Below are 19,900 nucleotides of genomic sequence, written 5' to 3'. Positions count from 1 at the left end.
TGGCAAAACTGGTAAAGTTTTGATGTAGAAAAAATATAAATTGAAGATGCATTAAATACAGTCGGTACAGGTGAAATAGGAGATCATAACAAATTGTATCAATTTAGATGATCTGTGTCATTCTTTTCTTTTTTTCTTATTTAGTGATCACGACAAGGAACACACGACGAATGAGAACCGGTCGGCAGAGGATGCTCACTCCTCCATGGCACCTGATTCCACATTTGATGTTTTGGAGGTCCTTTTCCCTGTTCCTTTTGTATTGTTCAGTGGACTTTTCAGCTTGAAAACTGTACGAAATCTACATATATTTTATTCATCTCTGGAGAACCTCATTTTTTCACCGGTTACATGTCACTCTGATTATGATTATGTCTCAAATCACAAAGGGCCCGTTTCCTCAAAGGTCCTACGCTAGTCGTAGCGCTACGCTGGCATAAAGTCGGCTCTAGATTTAGACCAAAAAGAGTGCCAGTTCCGATACCATTTGTCCAAATCTAAATCTAAAAAAGCTAGACATACTAAGTAGTCTATAATCGAGACACGAACGACTACTCGTCAAACCAGTTTATTTTGTTTATATAATTTTTGTTGGTTAAAGAAAATCAGATTTAATAATAATAAAAAAAAGATTTAGTTTGTATAAGTATTTCTCGACATTTTCAGACAAGGCACAACATTTTCAGACAAGGCACAACCTCATCCCTCTTTTGGAGTTGTAGGTGGAGCGATTTGGAATAGGTCAAGGATTAATTAGATGGTTTAACTACGCCTCTTAATGGCTTTATTTAGGGAGAGAGAGTTTCTATAGAACCAACACATTGGCTGTTTGTTGGACTTGTGTAATTATAAAGGTATGCAAAGAGAGGCAAAATCAAATTTACGTATAAGGAAATGAGGAAGTATTTGTTCTGAAGTTCTTCAAATACTGAATTAATTGACGTAGAAAGTAGTTGCATTTTTGTTTAAGAATGTTTTTGATTTAAATTGCATTAAAATTTTCAAATTCTCTGTCATTAAGTTTGTAAATCATTACTCCCTCTTTAGTGAAGTAACCAATCTGTCAATCTCAATTTTTATCAATGGGTACAGAGGTAATATAGAAACTAGAAGGATGTGCACCCATTTCTCTGCACTGGAGGACAACAGTGTGGCAACCTTACGCAAACCAGAGTTATTGTCACATCAAGGAGGAGCTTTGCTGTTGACAGGTTGGGACAAGTCACCGAAATCATTCATATGTCAAGGCCAGCGGAAGAAGAGTTATAACCTTTGTGAAACAAATGTTTAAATCTATGAATTATAGTGAATGAATGAAAATTGCTCTGTAAGATGAATTTAAGTCATATAAAGAAAAGGATCTGCACATGAAGCTAAACTAAATTACAAGTTGGTTCTGAACACTGAAATATAATTATTTGAAAATATTACATTGCTATACGTCAAGCAAGGTGGGCATATATATTAAATCCCCCATTATATTTATTTTGCAAACCTTGTCTGACAAAATAGAAAAAATAATGGTTGAAATAATGACATTTTAAAACTTGCCGGTTAATAATACTGAAATAAAATAATCATAGTGAAGTGTTATGCACCTGGAATCATCTAAATGAATCATTGCTAAAGTAGCAAATCAACGGTCACATCATAGCCAGTCAAGGCTTACCAGTTTTACTTAACTACCAATCAGTAGTAATCAGACAGATGCCATCATATCTATCTAGTTTTTGTTGACTTCAAAAAAGGATATTTCTGGATTAAAATGCTTTGTCTGAAGTTGATATATAAAAAAAGGATTAGAGTTCCTCAGTGACATTATTCATGTAATTTTTCAAAACCAGGTCTCCAACAAACAGTTGGATTTCAAAGTGGCAATTATTGGGGTTCCTTTATAAACCAAGCTGTTTTTTTAATATTCCTGAAAAGCAGAATTTATTCAAAAACTTTTAAATATTAAAGCATTTGCTGCGGCTTTCAATTCGACATTTAGATATATATTGACGACAACTTATCATTAACAATAGTTTTTTCCAGTTATATTCGACTCGTTATATTCAGTGAACTTGAAAAAGGACACCATAGAATGTACATCATCTAATGACATTTTAACGTCTTATTGGATCAAACCGAGACAGGCTAATGAAAGATAAGTTGATGCTACGGGGACCTCAACCCGAGTTCGATCCAGAACTTTTGGGCAAATTTTTGTCTGTGATTCTCACTCATATCTATGTTAATTAATTAATTTTGGATTCATTCTTTTTGACGTCATAGACAGCTGCTTTTTCAATAAGAAAAGAATTCGAAAAATAAGCTTACCTTTTTATTCGTCATTCGCAAAATTATTTTGTTATAAAAAAATTCTAAAGTTGTACAAGGAAGAACTTTGAAGTTGATATCAAAACTATGCTAGAGTTTATTTTCTAATTGACGATATCTATGTAGTTTTTAGAGATCAGGTCTTCCAACAATCATTTGGAATTCCCATGAATACCAATTGCACCCTGTTATAAACAGTCCTATTTTTGAATCGACATTTGGATATATCGATGACGTATTATATCAAATCATTAACAATAGTTACTTCCATTCATAAGTCGATTATATATATCCAGATGAGCTTGAAATAAAAGACACCATATCTGGCACAACTGTTTGATATTTTTAATAAAAAACCGTCCATGATAACCTAACAACAAACGTTTATGATGACCGTATTGGCTTCAACGTTTCTATTGTCAATTTCTTATACTTATGTGAATTGTGCCTCCCATTTTATTTGATACACAAGAGCATGTTTTACGTATGATCAATTTATAAAACGCCATTGTGAATCAAGTTAATGTAACATGGATATCAACAGCATTGTTTGAAATCATCATTGTGCAAGATCTATGCCGATACATGATACAATAACAGCAAATACAATCTACCTTTGGGGCAAATATTGACAGACGTTTTTCATACTAGTTGTTAGCTCATTGTTTACACACTAATATATCTACGGATTTTCCACTAATCCGATCGTGAAAGGAACAAAAAACGGAGTGACCGGTCGACAGGGGATGCTTACTTCTCCATGGTACTTGATTCCGCCTCTGATGTTGTTTGAGGCCCGTGTTTGCTCTGCTTGATCCTGATCTGTATTGTAAATATGGATTATGAGTTTCAATACTACAATATATTTCATTCTACAATGGAAATTAAAGTATGTTCAATGATGACCCACGATTAAAATCTTCAAACAATTGATAAATTATATTTTGTTGCGGAATGTCTTTTTAGATTAAAAAAATCAAAGGATCGATCCAAACCTTTTTTTTCCTTTCTTTTGCACTGGTCAGGTAACGCATCCTAATGAGCTACCATCGCTTTACATACAAAATGGGTTTCAAAACTACAATGAAGCACCGCATTTACACATTGGATTTTTTTGTGGCAAAAAGTAAATTTTTATTTGTCTCTGGGTCTTCTCTCCATTTTTAAAAGGTTCCTTTGTTTCTTGAAAATAAAATACGCACACAAATAACTTTTAAAAAACATGACCTAGAAATATAATTTTTTCTCAGAAAAACTTTTTAAAAAATTAATGTAACATTTTGTACCAAATTTCTCATCTAGTGAATTTTCATGCTAATTTTTAGTAAATCAAAACAAATCAATGAAACATATGGAGATAACGAACATTATTCAAGATCAAAAGTCAGTAAAACAATAAAAATAGAAACAGAACAAACACAGACCTCCAAAACAACAGATGAGATCAAGTTCCATGGAGAAGTGAGCATTCCCTGCCAACCGGTCACAACCGCCGTGTGCTCCTTGTCATGATCGGGAAATAACGGAAAAATCTGTCGTCAATTCAGTGTATAAATAATGGACTAACAATAAGTATGAAAAACGGGAAAATATTACCCTTAGCCGATATATCATAAGAATGCTAAAACATTTTATGTCCATATTCTATATAAGTAAGAATAATCATCCTCTGCCATATAAAGAATAAAAATGGCCATTTATTAAGGAGTACAACGCATAAGAACTGCACAATACATAATAGCATATAAAAAGTCACAAAAACATTACACCAAAATCTAGAACATGTGATGTGTTGTGACAGGTACAAAAATACAACACTCCTTCATAAATAAAAAAAATAAATAAAAAACATTACAAAAATATCACACAGTTGAATCCTAAAAAAATGTTTAAAATGTAGTAAAAGTACGTGTGTATTATGCAACAGAGTTTTGGCTATTGAAAGGACTAATTTTCTGTGACATATTGATAAAATTTTCACTTTTCAAGTGTGCCCAGAGCCCTGTCGAACACCAATTAAATGCAAATTTGATCATTCTGCTTAAATTCAGCAGAAGTTGAAGATTTTAAAATTATATTCTTTGTTTTTACACCTTTAATGCCAGAAAAATGGCATTTTGTGATGCAGAAAGGTCATATAATTGATTATGCAACGTAAGTTTAATTATATATATGTAGGCCTGCCCTGACTGATTTCAGGCCGAAATTCACGCAAAACCGGTATTTGACGGACAAAATACTACTTTTGCCAATTTTGGAGGATAATTCTAATGTTGCAAAAGATAAATTTAAGTTCAAAATCTAAATTAGAAAAAGACAAATACACAAAAAAAGTAAAGACGTTGCTTTTTTTAAAAAACTTTTTCCGGAAAAATTATATCTCCTTTAAGTCAATTTCTTCGAAATTCTGAATACTTCCTTTCTACTCCAAATATTTTGCAATATGTATAATCAACTGTGATTCTAAATTAAAACACATTACAATGAAATTACTAATAGTCCCTTAAATTTATTTCTCAGGCTGTGTGTAGTGCATGCGTTAGCGCCGAAAATGCAATTGTAAGGTATCCAGTTATATTTCCAACGTATAAATAGAAATTGTTGTCATTTTTAATACAAGTCATCTTTTTTATACAAATGATAAATAAATATTGTAAAAAATGAGGACTTCCATTGCATGAAGCGAAGAAAAGGCGAACAGTTCATACAATTCTTTATATTTTACTATTTATAATAATTTTACACAAATATATGCGCCTTTGATTAAAAAAAACACCGGATAAATGTTTCTACATGAATATAAAAATTGCTTAATGTATGACTAAAGGTCTTTTTTCTCTATATAACATGTATTCAATGACATGACCGAATCAAAAAAAAGATATTTTAAGTTTCTTACTTCCTTCTCTCATTCTCCTGGAATGGGGAGAATGTAAAAAAAAATCATATTACAATATATTTATTCATTTTTAATGCGACCTATTTTTGATCAGAATAACCACTAAATGAATTATTTTCTTCTGTTCAAGGATTCCATCAATAATCTTTCAATACGAATAAAATGCCGCTTTCTTGCTATATCTATTGCTGATTTACTGAACATATCTTTCTGTGTGACATCGGCACCAAACCTCAGTAAAAGTTCGACAATATTTTTATTGCCAAGAAGACAGGCTTTGTGTAATGCAGTTCTACGCTGCTTATCCCCGATGTCAATACTGATTTTATGCGTAAGAAGAGCTTTAAGAACTCGTTCATGAGAAAAGAGTACTGCAAGATGCAATGCGGTTAAACCATTATGGGATGTTTGATAATCCAAATTTGGTTGAAAATTAAGCAGAATATTCAAAATTGGAATGTGACCTTTCTGGGCAGCTATATGAACTGCACTAAAACCATATCTGTCGCATTGATTAACATCAGCTCCAGACTCCAAAAGCAATTTCACTGTTGATTCGTGCTCAGAAAGGCAAGCCACAAAAAGGGGGGATATACCTTCACTATTATAAATGTTGATATTAGCTTTATTTTCAACAAGCATTTTTACTATATCATTCTGTTGTAATGAACAGCAATAATGGAGAGGAGTGAATCCACTTTCGTCACATATATTTGCATCAGCTCCAAACTGAAGAAGATGTTCAACAAACCTAATATGACTTTCGGCAGCTACAAAAAGCGGACTTTTTCCATAGGTGTCACGTAAGTTTACATCTGCATTACTTTCAATGAGTGTCATGACGATGTTGTCATGTCCATTCATTATTGCTTGATGGAGTGGAGTTAATCCATTCACATCTCTGAAATTTACAGCAACCGTATTCTTTAACAGTAGTTTTGTAATTTTTTCATGTCCTTTTATACAAGCCAAAAGCAAAGACATTCCATTTGTATCATCAGACAACCTAAAATGCGCTTTAAATTGCAAAAGTAGCTTTACAATGTCATAATTACCATTTCTACTTGCGGAGCAAAGTGGATTCCAACCATCTTTAACACATAAATTTACATCGGCTTTGTTTTCCAAAAGCAATTTTACAATTTCGATATGACCTTCGACGGTAGCCGCAAAAAGTGGACTCCGACCATATCTATCACATAGATTAACGTCAGCTTTGTTTCCCAGGAGTATTTCTACAATACTAAAATGGCCTTTGATAGAAGCCACATAAAGTGGACTTCTGCCATCGTTGTGACATAAATTTACATCGGCTTTGTTTTTCAACAGTGTTCTTACAATGCCGATATGACCTTCGACGGAAGCCGCAAAAAGTGGGCTTCTACCGTTTATATCACATAAATTTACGTTGGCTCCGTTCTCCAGAAGTATTTCTACAATGCTGATACTACCTGTAAAGGCAGCAACAGAAAGTGGACTCCAACCACTGTGTTCACATAAATTCACTTCAGCGTCATTCTCAAGAAAAGTTTTTACAATGTTAATGTGCCCACTTTCACAAGCAACATATAAAGGACTCATACCATTACTTAAACACATATTCACGTCAGCTTTATATTGTAGAAGTAAATGAACTATATTCTCGAACCCATCTTTACTGGCACATAATAATGGCGTCCAGCTATTGCTGTCTGAGTGAATATTCACATCGGCTTGGCTTTTTAAGAGTTTTTCTACAATGTTGATATGACCTTCTATTGTAGCCGCAAAAAGTGGACTTCTATACAGATTATCACATAAATTTACGTCAGCTTTGCTTTTCAAGAGTGTTTTTACAATTTTCAGATGACCTTCGACGGAAGCCGCAAAAAGTGGACTCCTACCATCCATATCACATAGATTTACGTTGGCTTTGTTTTCCAGGAGTAATTTTACAATGCTGATACTACCTGTATAAGCAGCAACAGAAAGAGGACTCCAACCACTACATTCGCATAAATTTACGTTGGCATCATTTTCAAGGAGAACTTTTACGATGCCCGAGTGACCACTATCACAGGCAACATATAAAGGACTCATGCCACTATGTAAACAAATGTTTACATCAGCTTCATACTCAAGAAGTAAGTAAACAATATCTTCGAACCCATCTTCACTAGCACAAAATAATGGAGTACGATTATTGTACTTTGAACGCATATTTACATCTGCTTTGTTTTCCAAGAGTATCTTTGTCGAGGCATAATGTCCATTACAGACGGCTAAAAATAATGCTGTGTTTCGATTATCACCATTAACATCACAATTCAAACCGAGTAAAAATCTTGAAATACTGATATTATTAAAGGCAGCTGATAGATGCAAAGGCAAATGGCTTCCGTCTTCTTCTAATTGTTTCGTTAAAATATCTTCTCCACTAAGTAATTTTATTCTTTGTAAAATTGCAATGTTCCCATTGATACAGTTTGCTAAAATTAATTTCTTATTTTCTGTATCATTTAATTTTAAGTTTTCATATTCAATCCTTGTAAGGATGAATTCACAGATTTTATCATGGTTGAATATCAAAAAAATATTTAATGCAGAAAGTAGGGGATCGTTTTCAATAACATCAAATTTTGTTATAAAATATTTTCTTTCCTCTTCAAAAATTATATCGGACTGTGCAAACAATACATGTTGTTTCTGACATTTTATCCAAAAATTTCTAAAGTCTTTTATTGCAAGACAATCTATACGATTTGCAATATTTTTTACTACTTTCTCGTGCCGTAAGGACGGACACATACATATTTCAACAGTGTTGTTCAGAAATATTTCTTTTAACAATCTCTCCACAAGTGTGTCAATATATTTTTCATCAATGGTTATACAAAAGTCATTGTTCTCATGGGATTCATCCATGTTCTTTTCTGTAATAACTTGAACTTTCTGTCTGATAAGTTTCAAACTGCAGTACTTTAGTAACTGTACCGGGGAATGCTTTCCAAAAACAAAACTTGTTACATCCTCCAGAAAATCATGCAAAAAGCTAAAGGTTGACTCCACCTTTTGCACAAATGATCCAACGAGAGAATGAAGATGATTTATGATTACAACTCTAGAAACATTTCTGTCTACCTCACAGATCTCACATATCTCTTCAAATTTCGCCCTACTCTTATTAAAATCTAAGAATTTATCTGTATTGATGGTACCTCCATGCACGACAAGAAGAACAAGAGCCAAATACTTCTCTTTCTTCCTAGATTTGTATTTATTTATTTCAGCTATGACCACGGGAGTTGGATTCTGGAAAAAGTGAATCCCGTTCATTCTGTAATTCTCATTTTCAGTAAAAAGTCTGCATAACAACGGAAAAAGTAATTCTGCTCTTATTATAAGCTCAATTTCCTCATCTTTCAATGTTTCCTTCGCAACATAACACTCTAAAATTCTTTTTTTCTCGTCATTATCTAATTGCAGTTTCTTTGCATCGATTTCAACAATGTTAGCGCTAAGGAAACACGTATAGATTATTTCATATATTACCGACTTCCTACATGTAATCAAAACTTTGATAATTTTATTTTCAAAGACTCCGCTCAAAGATTTGTCAATCTTTAACCATTCATTAAATGATACTTCGTCTAAACAATATTTTCCAACAGGATCATCAAGAACAAAGAATTGTCGATGTGGAGAGGAAGGGTCTGCTATGCGTTTAAATTCTAAAACATGATCTACTAGAAATATATTCCAATCGTGTTTCTGATATTCTAACGCCAGGTGACGCGCTATAAATGATTTTCCAGATCCAGAATTACCTACAATAGTTACAATATTTTTTGTCTTCAATTCTTCTCTGACAGCTCTACATGCCCTGGTCTCGACAAATTTTTTGTCCTGGATTTTCCAATCTTCAACCAAATATCTTTGCTTCTTTGCTTCTAAATGTGAAACGCATGAATAAAATCAAAAGTAAAGCGTGTTGTAAAATCTTCATGATTTATCTTTATGTAACTTTAAAAAAAAAAGTCTAGCGACTTTTTTTTCTTTATTTGATTTAAGTGGAAGGGCACTTTTTCAGCAAATTAAGTTTTAATGATTAATTAATTGCAGATTCATCAAGCAGGTTCCTTGGGTTTAGCCAATCCAAAAAATTAAGTTTAATCAAAGTCACCTATAATCATTTAATTTTTAAGTGAAAGCCGATTTAAATCATCATTAGCATCCTATTCAATATAATGCATAAAAATATGTCTAACCCTACCCTCTAATAATTTATTAGACTTCATTTTCTCTTCCATTGCTTGTCTCATCTTTTCATCCATACAACAGTGGCTCAAACTGACGAGTTTCTGATAAAAGAGCAGTACAATACTTCTCAGCTGTTTTTATGAAACTAATCTTCGAAAAGAATTATCTTATATAGATATCAATGAAAAAGGTGAAGATCAAAAACATTTGTCGTTCTAAAATCATCTACAAACAAAAACAAATCTGTGAAAAGTATATAAAGCACGGACCCCCAGAAACTCAGGACGTGGGATCAGTTGCTTACGAGGAATAGACATTCTCTATTAATCGGTCACATCCGCCTTTAGTACTATCTTTTGATCAGGTATACAGTTAATAAAGGAGCACAATTAGTGTCAATCGAAATTCCAACACTTTGTTGAAAGACCGGGCTTCATATCAGGATCATGAAACAAACGTAGACTTATGTCAAACTTTCAATCGCCTATTAAATATTTATTAATTATAGGATTTATTTCTAAATTTGTAGATAACAACACCTCTTAAGCTTAAGATCTTCATGATCCCGGGGCCTGGTCTCCGAAGACATGGAAGACAGCATAAATTTTGTCAATAAGGAACCACAGAGTCCTTTTTATATAACAATATATGAATATTTCCGAGTTCGATTATTCAATGAAGAAGCAGTTGTTTATAATATCAAAAAGCCTATTTTCCATTTTATCATGAGAAATGAATGGTTGTCTAAAGTGTAGAGAATTTGAGCATTCTGATGTTATTGACTGTAGGAAAGTTTGTTATAGTAATAATAATGAGCATTGCAAACAAATATGATATTGTTACAAGCTTAAATTTTTCTGCTGGAAGCATAGCATATTGTTCATGTAGTCTTTCTAATTTATTTATTAACTCCAATTTAGTGAAAACGGAAGGATAGATGGTTCAATAATTGCCTTTTAACTTTCTGTGCATTGCCTTTTTTTTTATATCAAGAAGTGTAAAGATTTTTCTACATTCATAACGGGCTTCTTTTATAGAATATATCTTTTAAAAAAAATATACAGCCAATTAAGCATTTTTTTCGGGAATTTGATATGATTTATCTTCCAAGTATACCTTTTTATAGTTTTTGCCGGGTCTGTTCCTATCGAATCTTTCAGATATCTTTTCGAGTTCCCACCAAATGCTGTTGAATTCAGAATCTGATATTTCTGCTCGAGTGGTATGTCCATAAACTTCATTTCTATAGTAGCGGATCCTCTCTACGTCCGCTGCCACTGAGAGATCTGTCGGTGGAGGTTTCCTGTTCCATCCGAGCAGAGGTTGTGAGAGTGGACATAAATTTCTACAAGAAATGAAGGAGATGGAGATAACGAACAGTATTCAATATCAAAGTCTACTAAACAAATACAAAATAGGAGCAGAGCAAACATGGACCTCCATAAAATCATACGTGGAATCAGAAAGAAAGAAGGCAATTTTTATATCTATTTATTTAAGTATCTTGCATTATACTTAACATTTGAAGCTAACATTTGCTTTCAAGCAGTTTGATTTTTCTCATTCCTCTCCATTTTATCCTCTAGAAAAAATACCATTATGCCAATTACTACAGTACCAGATTCCGAGAAACAAGAGAAATACCTGGTACGAATACTTAAAAAAAACTTTTTAGTCTGTTGCAATTACATGTAATCGTACATATTATACGATAAGGGGCACTGTAGAAACGTTAATATGATGGAACTTTTTTTACATGACGAAAGCATAATCATGTACATCATTCTTACTGTAAGACTTATGGTAGTAAGTAGTCCGATCCCCGTTTTCTAAAAATTAGATTAATTAGATGAAAATGCTTATAAAATGTCTCTGAATTCACAAAACTATGTATATTTATCAATGGAATATGCACAAGGTTATGCATAAGTTTCATAGTTTTCAAGGTTCGTAATTTTTTTTTATTTTAGGAAACGTGAATAAAAGCACCAGCTATTTCTTATTCAAATATGATCAAAAGATATAGTTTAGGATTTGAAAACTATAGGTATTGAAGCACTTCGGAAACAATTCTAAAAAAAATACTTTTAAGGTATTTTAGTTCTTTTTACTCTTTTATTATAAAATACATGGATTAAGAAGCTTGTGCCATCATTACAAGACATCACAGATTAACTTCATATTTAGTGACATAATATTTCAATTTCTCTCAACATATTTTTATTTTGTACTTTTATTAGGCACTGATGTCAACCTGTTAAGAGACCTTTTCTGACGTATACACATCTGGGAATTTTGTTTTTCTTTAAAAAAAAATTATAGGCGAAGTTTTAAAGAATGACCAAGGTTAAAATCATAATGCTGAAAAACAAATTATACATGTATTTTGCAAACTGGGTTTATTTTTATTTTTTATTTATTTTTTTATTTTTTTTTTATTTATTTATTTATTTATTTTGTTTCTTTTTGTATTTAAACGAGGTTCAAAACCATTTGTTTGCCATTTCTTATAGGGACATGCACACATTTTCTGCTGAAAATATTAATATTTTTTTCAATTGTTGTGCATATAAATACTTAACTAAAGTATTTTCTAATAATTATGAAAAAAAATTTGAATCTCAGTTGTCGAGACACAAGACAGATTTAGAATTCTAAACCTTTGTTATGTAAACAAGGCCCGTGTCGCATTTTTGTTTACATGGTTTAAATATATTCATATGCAACTTTTTTCAATAAAGAAGTTAATTCTAAATACCATTAGACAGTTTCTTGTTAATTACTGAATCTTGATTTGGTATGAATATGATATTTTTTTTTTTTACATGTAAACAAACATAAGACAGGAACTTTGTTTACATTATGAAGTTTTTTTGTTCTGTATTTCCTATGTTAATCAACAAATTATTTTTTATGTCAAATTTTTGTTGATCATTTGAAATACCTTAATAAGGAATTGTAAAAAAATAAGTTGAAACTGTGTCCATGTCCCTTAAAAATTATCTTCCCTTAAATTAGGAAAATCTGTTTGCACTGAAAACAATCACGAACAAAGAGGGATAAATCGCGATCCGCAAATTTCATTTTGTTTACCATTTTCATATATGTAAAGTTATAATATAGGCAAATATGCTTTTATACCTGATCATGATATACAACAGAGAGCTGTCGAAATCTTCGTAGGAACCTTTGGCAGCTGCGTTGTTGATAGATGCCCATTGTTCTGGTCTGAGGTTTGGCAAGCTAGTACTGACATTGGCCTTTCTGGCTATATCTCCTGGTGTGATATGAGAATCCAGTTCATCCCTTAGTATGTCCGTATTTAGGTTAATAATGGCTCGGCAAGCTCGAGCAAAGTTGGTATGTGGATCAAGACTTGTTGTCATCTTGCAAATTTTGCTGAAATCAGATATTAGTCGAATGAAACATATGGAGATAACAAACAATGTCTTCATTTTAATCACAGACTAAAGAATGTTAAAAGTCAAATATATAGTTGCTAAACGTTTCCAATTTGATAATTTTTAAAAGTTGAATGTTGAAATGAGATTATTTGAAATATATCACACATCCTTTTGTCACAAGAGACTTGAACTCACTCCCACTAAATCTTAAATGGGTAGACAATATATTTCATGCATGACGAAGCTTCCATTCAAGGAACTGATTTTTCCAATGGTGTCAACTTTTTTTCCCGAGGTTTTACATACCTTTGTATCAAGATTTGAACGTATTTGCGTCTACTTTACCCTGGATAGCCGGGTATTTATATCATTAGTTAATTTATGGCTGTGTTACGATTAAAATTAAAATTTCCCATGTAAAACGTTGGACCATTATATTCGCACTATATCATTCCCAAGCATGATAAGTATTTGAACAATTTCGTTTAGGGACTACATTAAGGAAGCTATCTTATGTTTAATTGTTACTAGCTCTATGGTTCTTGAGAATATATACTGAAAGGAAGAAAAAACGCAGGTTAACATATAAAATATGCGAAATTTTGTGATGGCATGACCGGAAATTGACTGGTCAGATTAAGAATTTTGGTTACTATACACTAAAATCATTGTTAAATTGTTCACATTTTAATAAATGACATTATTCATCTCTATGAAAGTGTTTTATTTGACTTATACAAAATTAGCAAAAACAAGCTGTTGTTGAAAACCCAAAATATTGTTAAAAGTTTTATTAAATTTGCAAAATTTTGATTTCTGTAAAGAGGGCTAAAAAGCAACTTCCGATAATGGAATGAAAATCATTCAACCGTTAAATAACTGATTTAGCAAAGTAAAATATGTCCTAAATTTTTTGGTACATAGTTATATCCCGTATATCATGTTCAGCCTAAAATTAGGGTGTTGCGTTTCTATTGATTGTGAGTATATTTTTTGGATTGTGTGGGCGATATGGGTTCGAAATACCCAGGCTGGTCTCTTTCAGCTAAGACCATCTTGTTGTAGGGTTGAATAATATTTCTATTTTGAGGATTAACACATTGATGAAATGCAAAGGAGAATCAATTAAGACTATAATTCTATTTTCACTTTTGGGGGTATCGTCAAACGAGTTGCATTAATCATGAATTATAAGGCAAAATCTATTTGGTTAAATTTTCATTAAAGATGATTTTGAACATTAGATACATGCAGAAATACTAGAAAATACACAAGGAAAAAATGAAATTAATTCACCTGAAAAGTTAACCCTGTGTTTCTTCTTCCTTTCAGTATATTAAGAGATTTGTACCTTGTTTAAATTTGATACCCTATGTGCATTCTTAATATTATTTTGTTCAGGTAGGGCTTATAGTAATTGCAAATGAAATTTATCTGAAAATATGAGCATGATCAGTCATCCAAAAAATGATGCATAATTCACATGTATACAAGTAAAAATGATGCATAATTCACATGTATACAAGTTTGGTCAGACAGGGCTTATATTTAGTATGGAATAAAGCTTGCAGTTAAAACACCAATGCTTACGCTAACACCCGGGTATAGCATAAGCTCATTTCGACTTTGTTAGGGTAAGCTAAAAAGTGTGGTTACGTGTAACAGGGAGAAAAACCAACAAACATCGGGTAATTAGAAAATCTTTCTAAAATTATACCTAACGTAAGCTTTCTTAGCACCCTGTCAAATGCCAATCAGCTTACAGAGTTTCCTTCCGTGTAAATTCAATGAATAAATATTTTTATCAGGACTATTCATGACATCCATCCAGTACAAATAAAATCAAAGTACTGAAAGTACTGATAGACGGAGGCTTGAAATGAACATGATTGTTTGTCTCTGTGATTTTTTATGCCCCCGTAAACGAAGTTTCGGGGGTATATAGTTTTTGTCGTGTCTGTCTGTCTGTCTCTCTGTTTGTCTGTTTGTCCGCAAAAACTTTAACCTTGCCTATAACTTTTGATTTACTGGAGCTATGACATTCATATTTCACATGTGTATTCCTTGTGACAAGACCTTTCTTTGGGTACCACCAAATTTGACCTTTTGACCTTGACCTTGGAGTTTGACCCACTTTAACACAAAAATTTTGAACTTTTACTTTTGCCATATCTTTTGAACAATAGATACTAGGACATTTATATTTGAGATATATATTATTTGTGGTAAGACCTTTCATTGGATACCAACGACATTAACCTCTTGACCTTGACCTTGGAGATTTTCGTACCTGCGAAAAAACTTTAACCTTGGCTATAACTTTTGAACAATAAGTACTACGGCTTTCATACTTCACATATATAATTCTGATAAAAAGACCTTTCATTGGATACCAAGAACTTTGACCCTTTGACCTTGACCTTGGAGTTTGACCTACTTCAAAAATGCAACATTGACCATAATTTTTGAAGGGTTCAGGCTAGGGCATTCATACTTCACAAGATTAATTCTTGTGAAAAGACCTTTCATTTGATATCAAGGACTTTGACCCTTTGACCTTGACCTTGTATTTTGACTTACTTTTTACAAACTTTAACCTTGACCATAACTTTTGAAAAATAGGGGCTAGAGCTCTCATATTTCACATGTGTAATCCTTGTGACAAGTCCTTTCATTGGATATCAAGAATCTGGACCCTTTGACCTTGACCTTAGAGTTTGACCTTCTTTTTACAAACTTTAACCTTGGAACTTTTGAACGGTAAGGGCCAGCGCTTTCATACTTCCCATACGTAATCTTTGAGACAAAGCCTTTCTTTAGAACCCAACAACCTTGTCACTTTGACCTTGAAATGGAATTTTTCCTGTATTATAAAATGTTCACCTTGGTCATAACCCTGGAACAGGTGTAGATAGTGTTTTATATTTCGCATTTCTTGTGAAAAGGCCTTAATTGCATGATACCAACATATCTGATCTGCTTTTGAGAAGCTTAACCTTCGCTATGTTGCCATACGGGGGCATCAGTGTTTCACAAACACATCTTGTTTTATTCATATTCTGACCCCAACATTTGCCTAAGGGTAGTTGGAAACATCTTTTGAACAGTAGATACCAGGGCATTTATACTTCATATATGTATTCTTGGTTGAAAGACCTTTAATTGGATATTAACAACCTTGACCTTTTGACCTTGACCTTTGAGATTCCATACTTATGAAAAAACTTTAACCTTGGCCATAACTTTTGAATGGTAATGGATATATAGTGCTTTCATACTTCACAAAAGTAATCCTTGTAAGACGACCCTACATTGGATACCAAGAACTTTTACCCTTTGACCTTGGAGTTTGACCTACTTTAATAAAGCAAATCTTGAGCATAACTTTTAAAGCTTTAGAGTTAGTGCTTTCATACTTTATATATTAAATCCTTATGACAAGACCTTTCATTTTTTAGCAAGACATTTGACCTTGGAGTTTGGCCTACTTAAAAAAATTATCCTTTGTCATAATTTTTGAAGGGTTAGGGCTTCATACTTCACATATGTATTCTTTGTAGAAAGACTTTTCATTGCATACCAACAATCATGACCTTTTGACCTTTACCTTGGAGATTTCCGTGCCTATGGAGTAACATAAGCCTTAACCTACTTTCATATTTCACAATTGTATTTCCAGTAAGAATACCCTACTTTTGGTATCAATATAATATTATTAAATTTGCATTTAAGAAAAGTTTAATCTTCGCTGTATTACCACACGGGGGACAACAGTGTTTCACAAACACTTCCTCATTTATGTTATCGTAGCCTGATGTTTAATTATGTAATTAACCGAATTCCTATTTTTTATCAAAAGGACAATTAACACTTCTGTTGTGTTGGATATAAACATGAAGAGGATATTCAAATATTTTCAACATTATGAAAAATATTAAGCAGAACAAACGCCTGTTTGACAAAAAAAAGAGGGCTTCCAACCCCCCGACCCCCCCCCCCCCCCCCCCCCCCCCCCCCCTTTGGATCCGCCAATGAACGTTTAAAAGCATTCACCCATCCTTGACACTTTTTCAATATTTCTCCAAGGTTTGGGAAATCTAATAATGCATATATTTTTGTGGGCATACTTTGAGTCACTTTTGCAGATTCCATGACAACAGTGTTTTATGGGTACCCGTGTTTTATTGCTTCCTTTTTTGCACAGGTTAGCCATAATATTACTAAATTTACACCACTAAGTTGGTCATGTAAACATAGAATTTGTCCCATCTATATAGTTTGCAAGCATGTGATAAGGAATTCTAAAAATAGATGCAGCAGAATTAAATTCTGTGTGCTATAAACAGACAAGCCGCAGCTCTCTGCTGAGTCTGTCAGTTTCAATTAAACAATGATGCAGAGTTCTTCTATCTAGATAATGTATGGTATTAATGTGATAGGTCCCTCGCAAACTAATAAAAGAAAACCCTCAGGCGAGGTGAAAGGTGTGAGATAATTATAGGTCCATGACAAAAAAGAATACTGTATTGTATGTGGAATACTGAATTAGATTGCATCAAAAGCAGATGCAGAAAACTGCACTCGGTGATTTGTTTTGGTTTCCCCGACAATTTAAATTGTTTGTCAGCGAGAGTTTTTATCAGCCAATGAGCGTGTCAACAGCGGACTCTAAACATTACTGATCACCTGTCTGTATACAGCGCATATCCGATATCAGACAGGCAAGCCAGTTTATCAAAGTTTAGCCTGGTTCGGCACTGCTTTGCTTCATGTACTCCTGCATTGGAAAGGATGAGTCGGGGGAGCAGACTAATCAAAGTTAATGTGATTTGCCGCTAGATGGCGATCGCAAATTCTCTTCCGCCGCAGATGAGCGATACCAATAGAGCGGAGGCATAAAGCCTCCGTCTAAAAAGGAGCATCCTCCGCCCGTCGCATGTATTTAAACACTCTTGATATTGTACTTCAGATCCTTATAAATATAACCAAGTTCCATTTCTCGTTTCAAGTATTTCATTTAATAAAGATTTAATAATAATAATAAAAAACAGTGGATTGTGGTGTCCGTGCGGTGGAGAAATTATACGCTACTTAATTTTTACTAAAGTTTACATTGTTTTCTCATACCTAAGTGGCTAGTAATTTACAGCTATACAGTCAGTCACAGTGATACTGATGACGTACAGTGTATTATGATGATAGTTATGATGAAACTGACGTTCGGTGCTCATAAATACAACCTTCTATAATGGTCATATGATCAAAACAAACCAATGAATAATTGTCCTTTCTGGAGCCCCTCAGAACTACTTTACATACATTTTGTTTAATACAAAGAAAATAATGTCGTCCTTTCTACATGTAAGGTAGGAGCTATACATTCTATTTGATATACGTAATAAAATTAGTTCAATAAACAATCTGTAATAAAACAGACACATACAATCCATGGCGTAGTAATACCGGACAATAATGCACACATAAGTATTATGCTATACATTCAAGTTCCAAACATATCGTCAAATAAAACATAATTGAATGACAATACTGCAGTAGAGTAACATTTAATTATCAGTTATAAGCATTTGATGACATGGACAGTATTAATTTGATCTCATCAATTGTAAAACGACAATGTTTATGTCACATGACTATTTTCTTCATGAGAAAGATGGCAGGCGCCCAATTTTCAACACATGTGATAATGCTGAAATACTTAAGTAAGTGAATTACAGTCGTAATATGGTAGATAATGATGAAAAACTGTCATATAACATCTTAGTATCACTGTCTCTTACTGTCTCTTCAACAATACCTCACTAGATCGTATAGTAACACAAAAACAACATTTGTTTACATAACAATGTCGAAGTGCAATGTGTATTGCAGCAATGATTTAAGTAAACAATAAGATAATAAAATACTGTAAACCAACTTTTATTCGCGACGACTTTATTTCGCGATTTACCAGGGAGAAACTAGTTCGCGACGATTAATTTTCGCGATCAAGCCTTTTTGCATCTGTTTTTAATAGAAAAATATACTATAAGGACCGGTTCGCGGCGAGAAATATTCGCGATGACGAGCCTCTCGCGAACTTCGCGAAAATTTCTCGCACGCGAATAAAAGTTGGTTTACAGTAACTTGAACATTAAAACATTTCTAATAAATTTAAAACTGGATGCTACTTTACATCACTGAACAACATACTCCACAAGCCCGTGAGTATTATGCAATATATATTCTAAAGTCCACCCTCATACATATTACATATGGTGACTAACCACTATAATATAACAATAAGCTGAAATCCACCCCCATATACAACACAGTTAAGTACTAAGAATATAATATTACATTGATTTCATTGACTCAAAGTTTTACTCATGCATAAAGAGGATGAAGAAACGACTTGTGGAAATATGGTTATAAACATTATTTATATTGAATGAATTCCGAGTAAGTTTCAGAATTGCAAGGATTAAATAACACAAAAAGCATTGGTCTATAGATATAAATGTGGATTTTACATCATTACACATTACTTCCTGATTCTTACACGTCAATATCCAGACTGATCTTACATTTCAACTTTTGTTTTACTATTCTACACACAGTATATTTACCTATAAAGAAATATGAATATTAACAAAAAAACAACAACCAGTAAATGGGAATTTTGTAATGATTTTGTGAATTTAAAGTTTAAATAAAAAACATACCTCGTCGACTGCTTAGAGTGCAGTTGGTTCTAATTTACCTGAAAATCATTTCTGTAGTAATAAAAAATAATCACAAACACAAGTGACGGTCTTATGTGCAATAAGAAAATTCTTCCTTATTCTGAAATAATTTCCGTCTTACCTTCAAATATCTACAGTGATCAAAAGAAAGGTCTGGATAAATCATTACATGGCTGTCTATGTACATTTAAATATCAAAAACGGGGACAACAATATTAAAGAGACATAGACACAGTATGAATTGGATTTTTTAAAACCAGTTTTAATGTTTACAATTCCAAACGAAGGCTATT

The 19,900-nt window shown here is 32.8% G+C and overlaps 1 protein-coding gene across 1 annotated transcript; it reads right to left on the bottom strand.

The window, feature by feature from the left end:
- Positions 1-5,054: 5,054 nt before the first annotated feature.
- Positions 5,055-19,663, bottom strand: LOC134231507 (ankyrin-3-like). Its single transcript, XM_062713467.1, has 5 exons — positions 19,587-19,663; positions 12,602-12,859; positions 10,577-10,805; positions 9,474-9,561; positions 5,055-9,150 (listed from the first exon to the last, which is right to left on the bottom strand). Exons 2-5 carry the CDS (start codon positions 12,844-12,846, stop codon positions 5,333-5,335), a joined length of 4,380 nt encoding a protein of 1,459 aa, XP_062569451.1. The 5' UTR covers positions 12,847-12,859; positions 19,587-19,663; the 3' UTR covers positions 5,055-5,332.
- Positions 19,664-19,900: the final 237 nt, after the last annotated feature.

This window comes from Saccostrea cucullata, unplaced genomic scaffold (genome assembly GCF_032062105.1).
Source record: "Saccostrea cucullata isolate Sc308-1 unplaced genomic scaffold, CSIRO_AGI_Scuc_v1 ctg4451, whole genome shotgun sequence".
NCBI lineage: Eukaryota > Metazoa > Mollusca > Bivalvia > Ostreida > Ostreidae > Saccostrea > Saccostrea cuccullata.
This window is presented reverse-complemented; position numbering and strand designations above follow the sequence as displayed.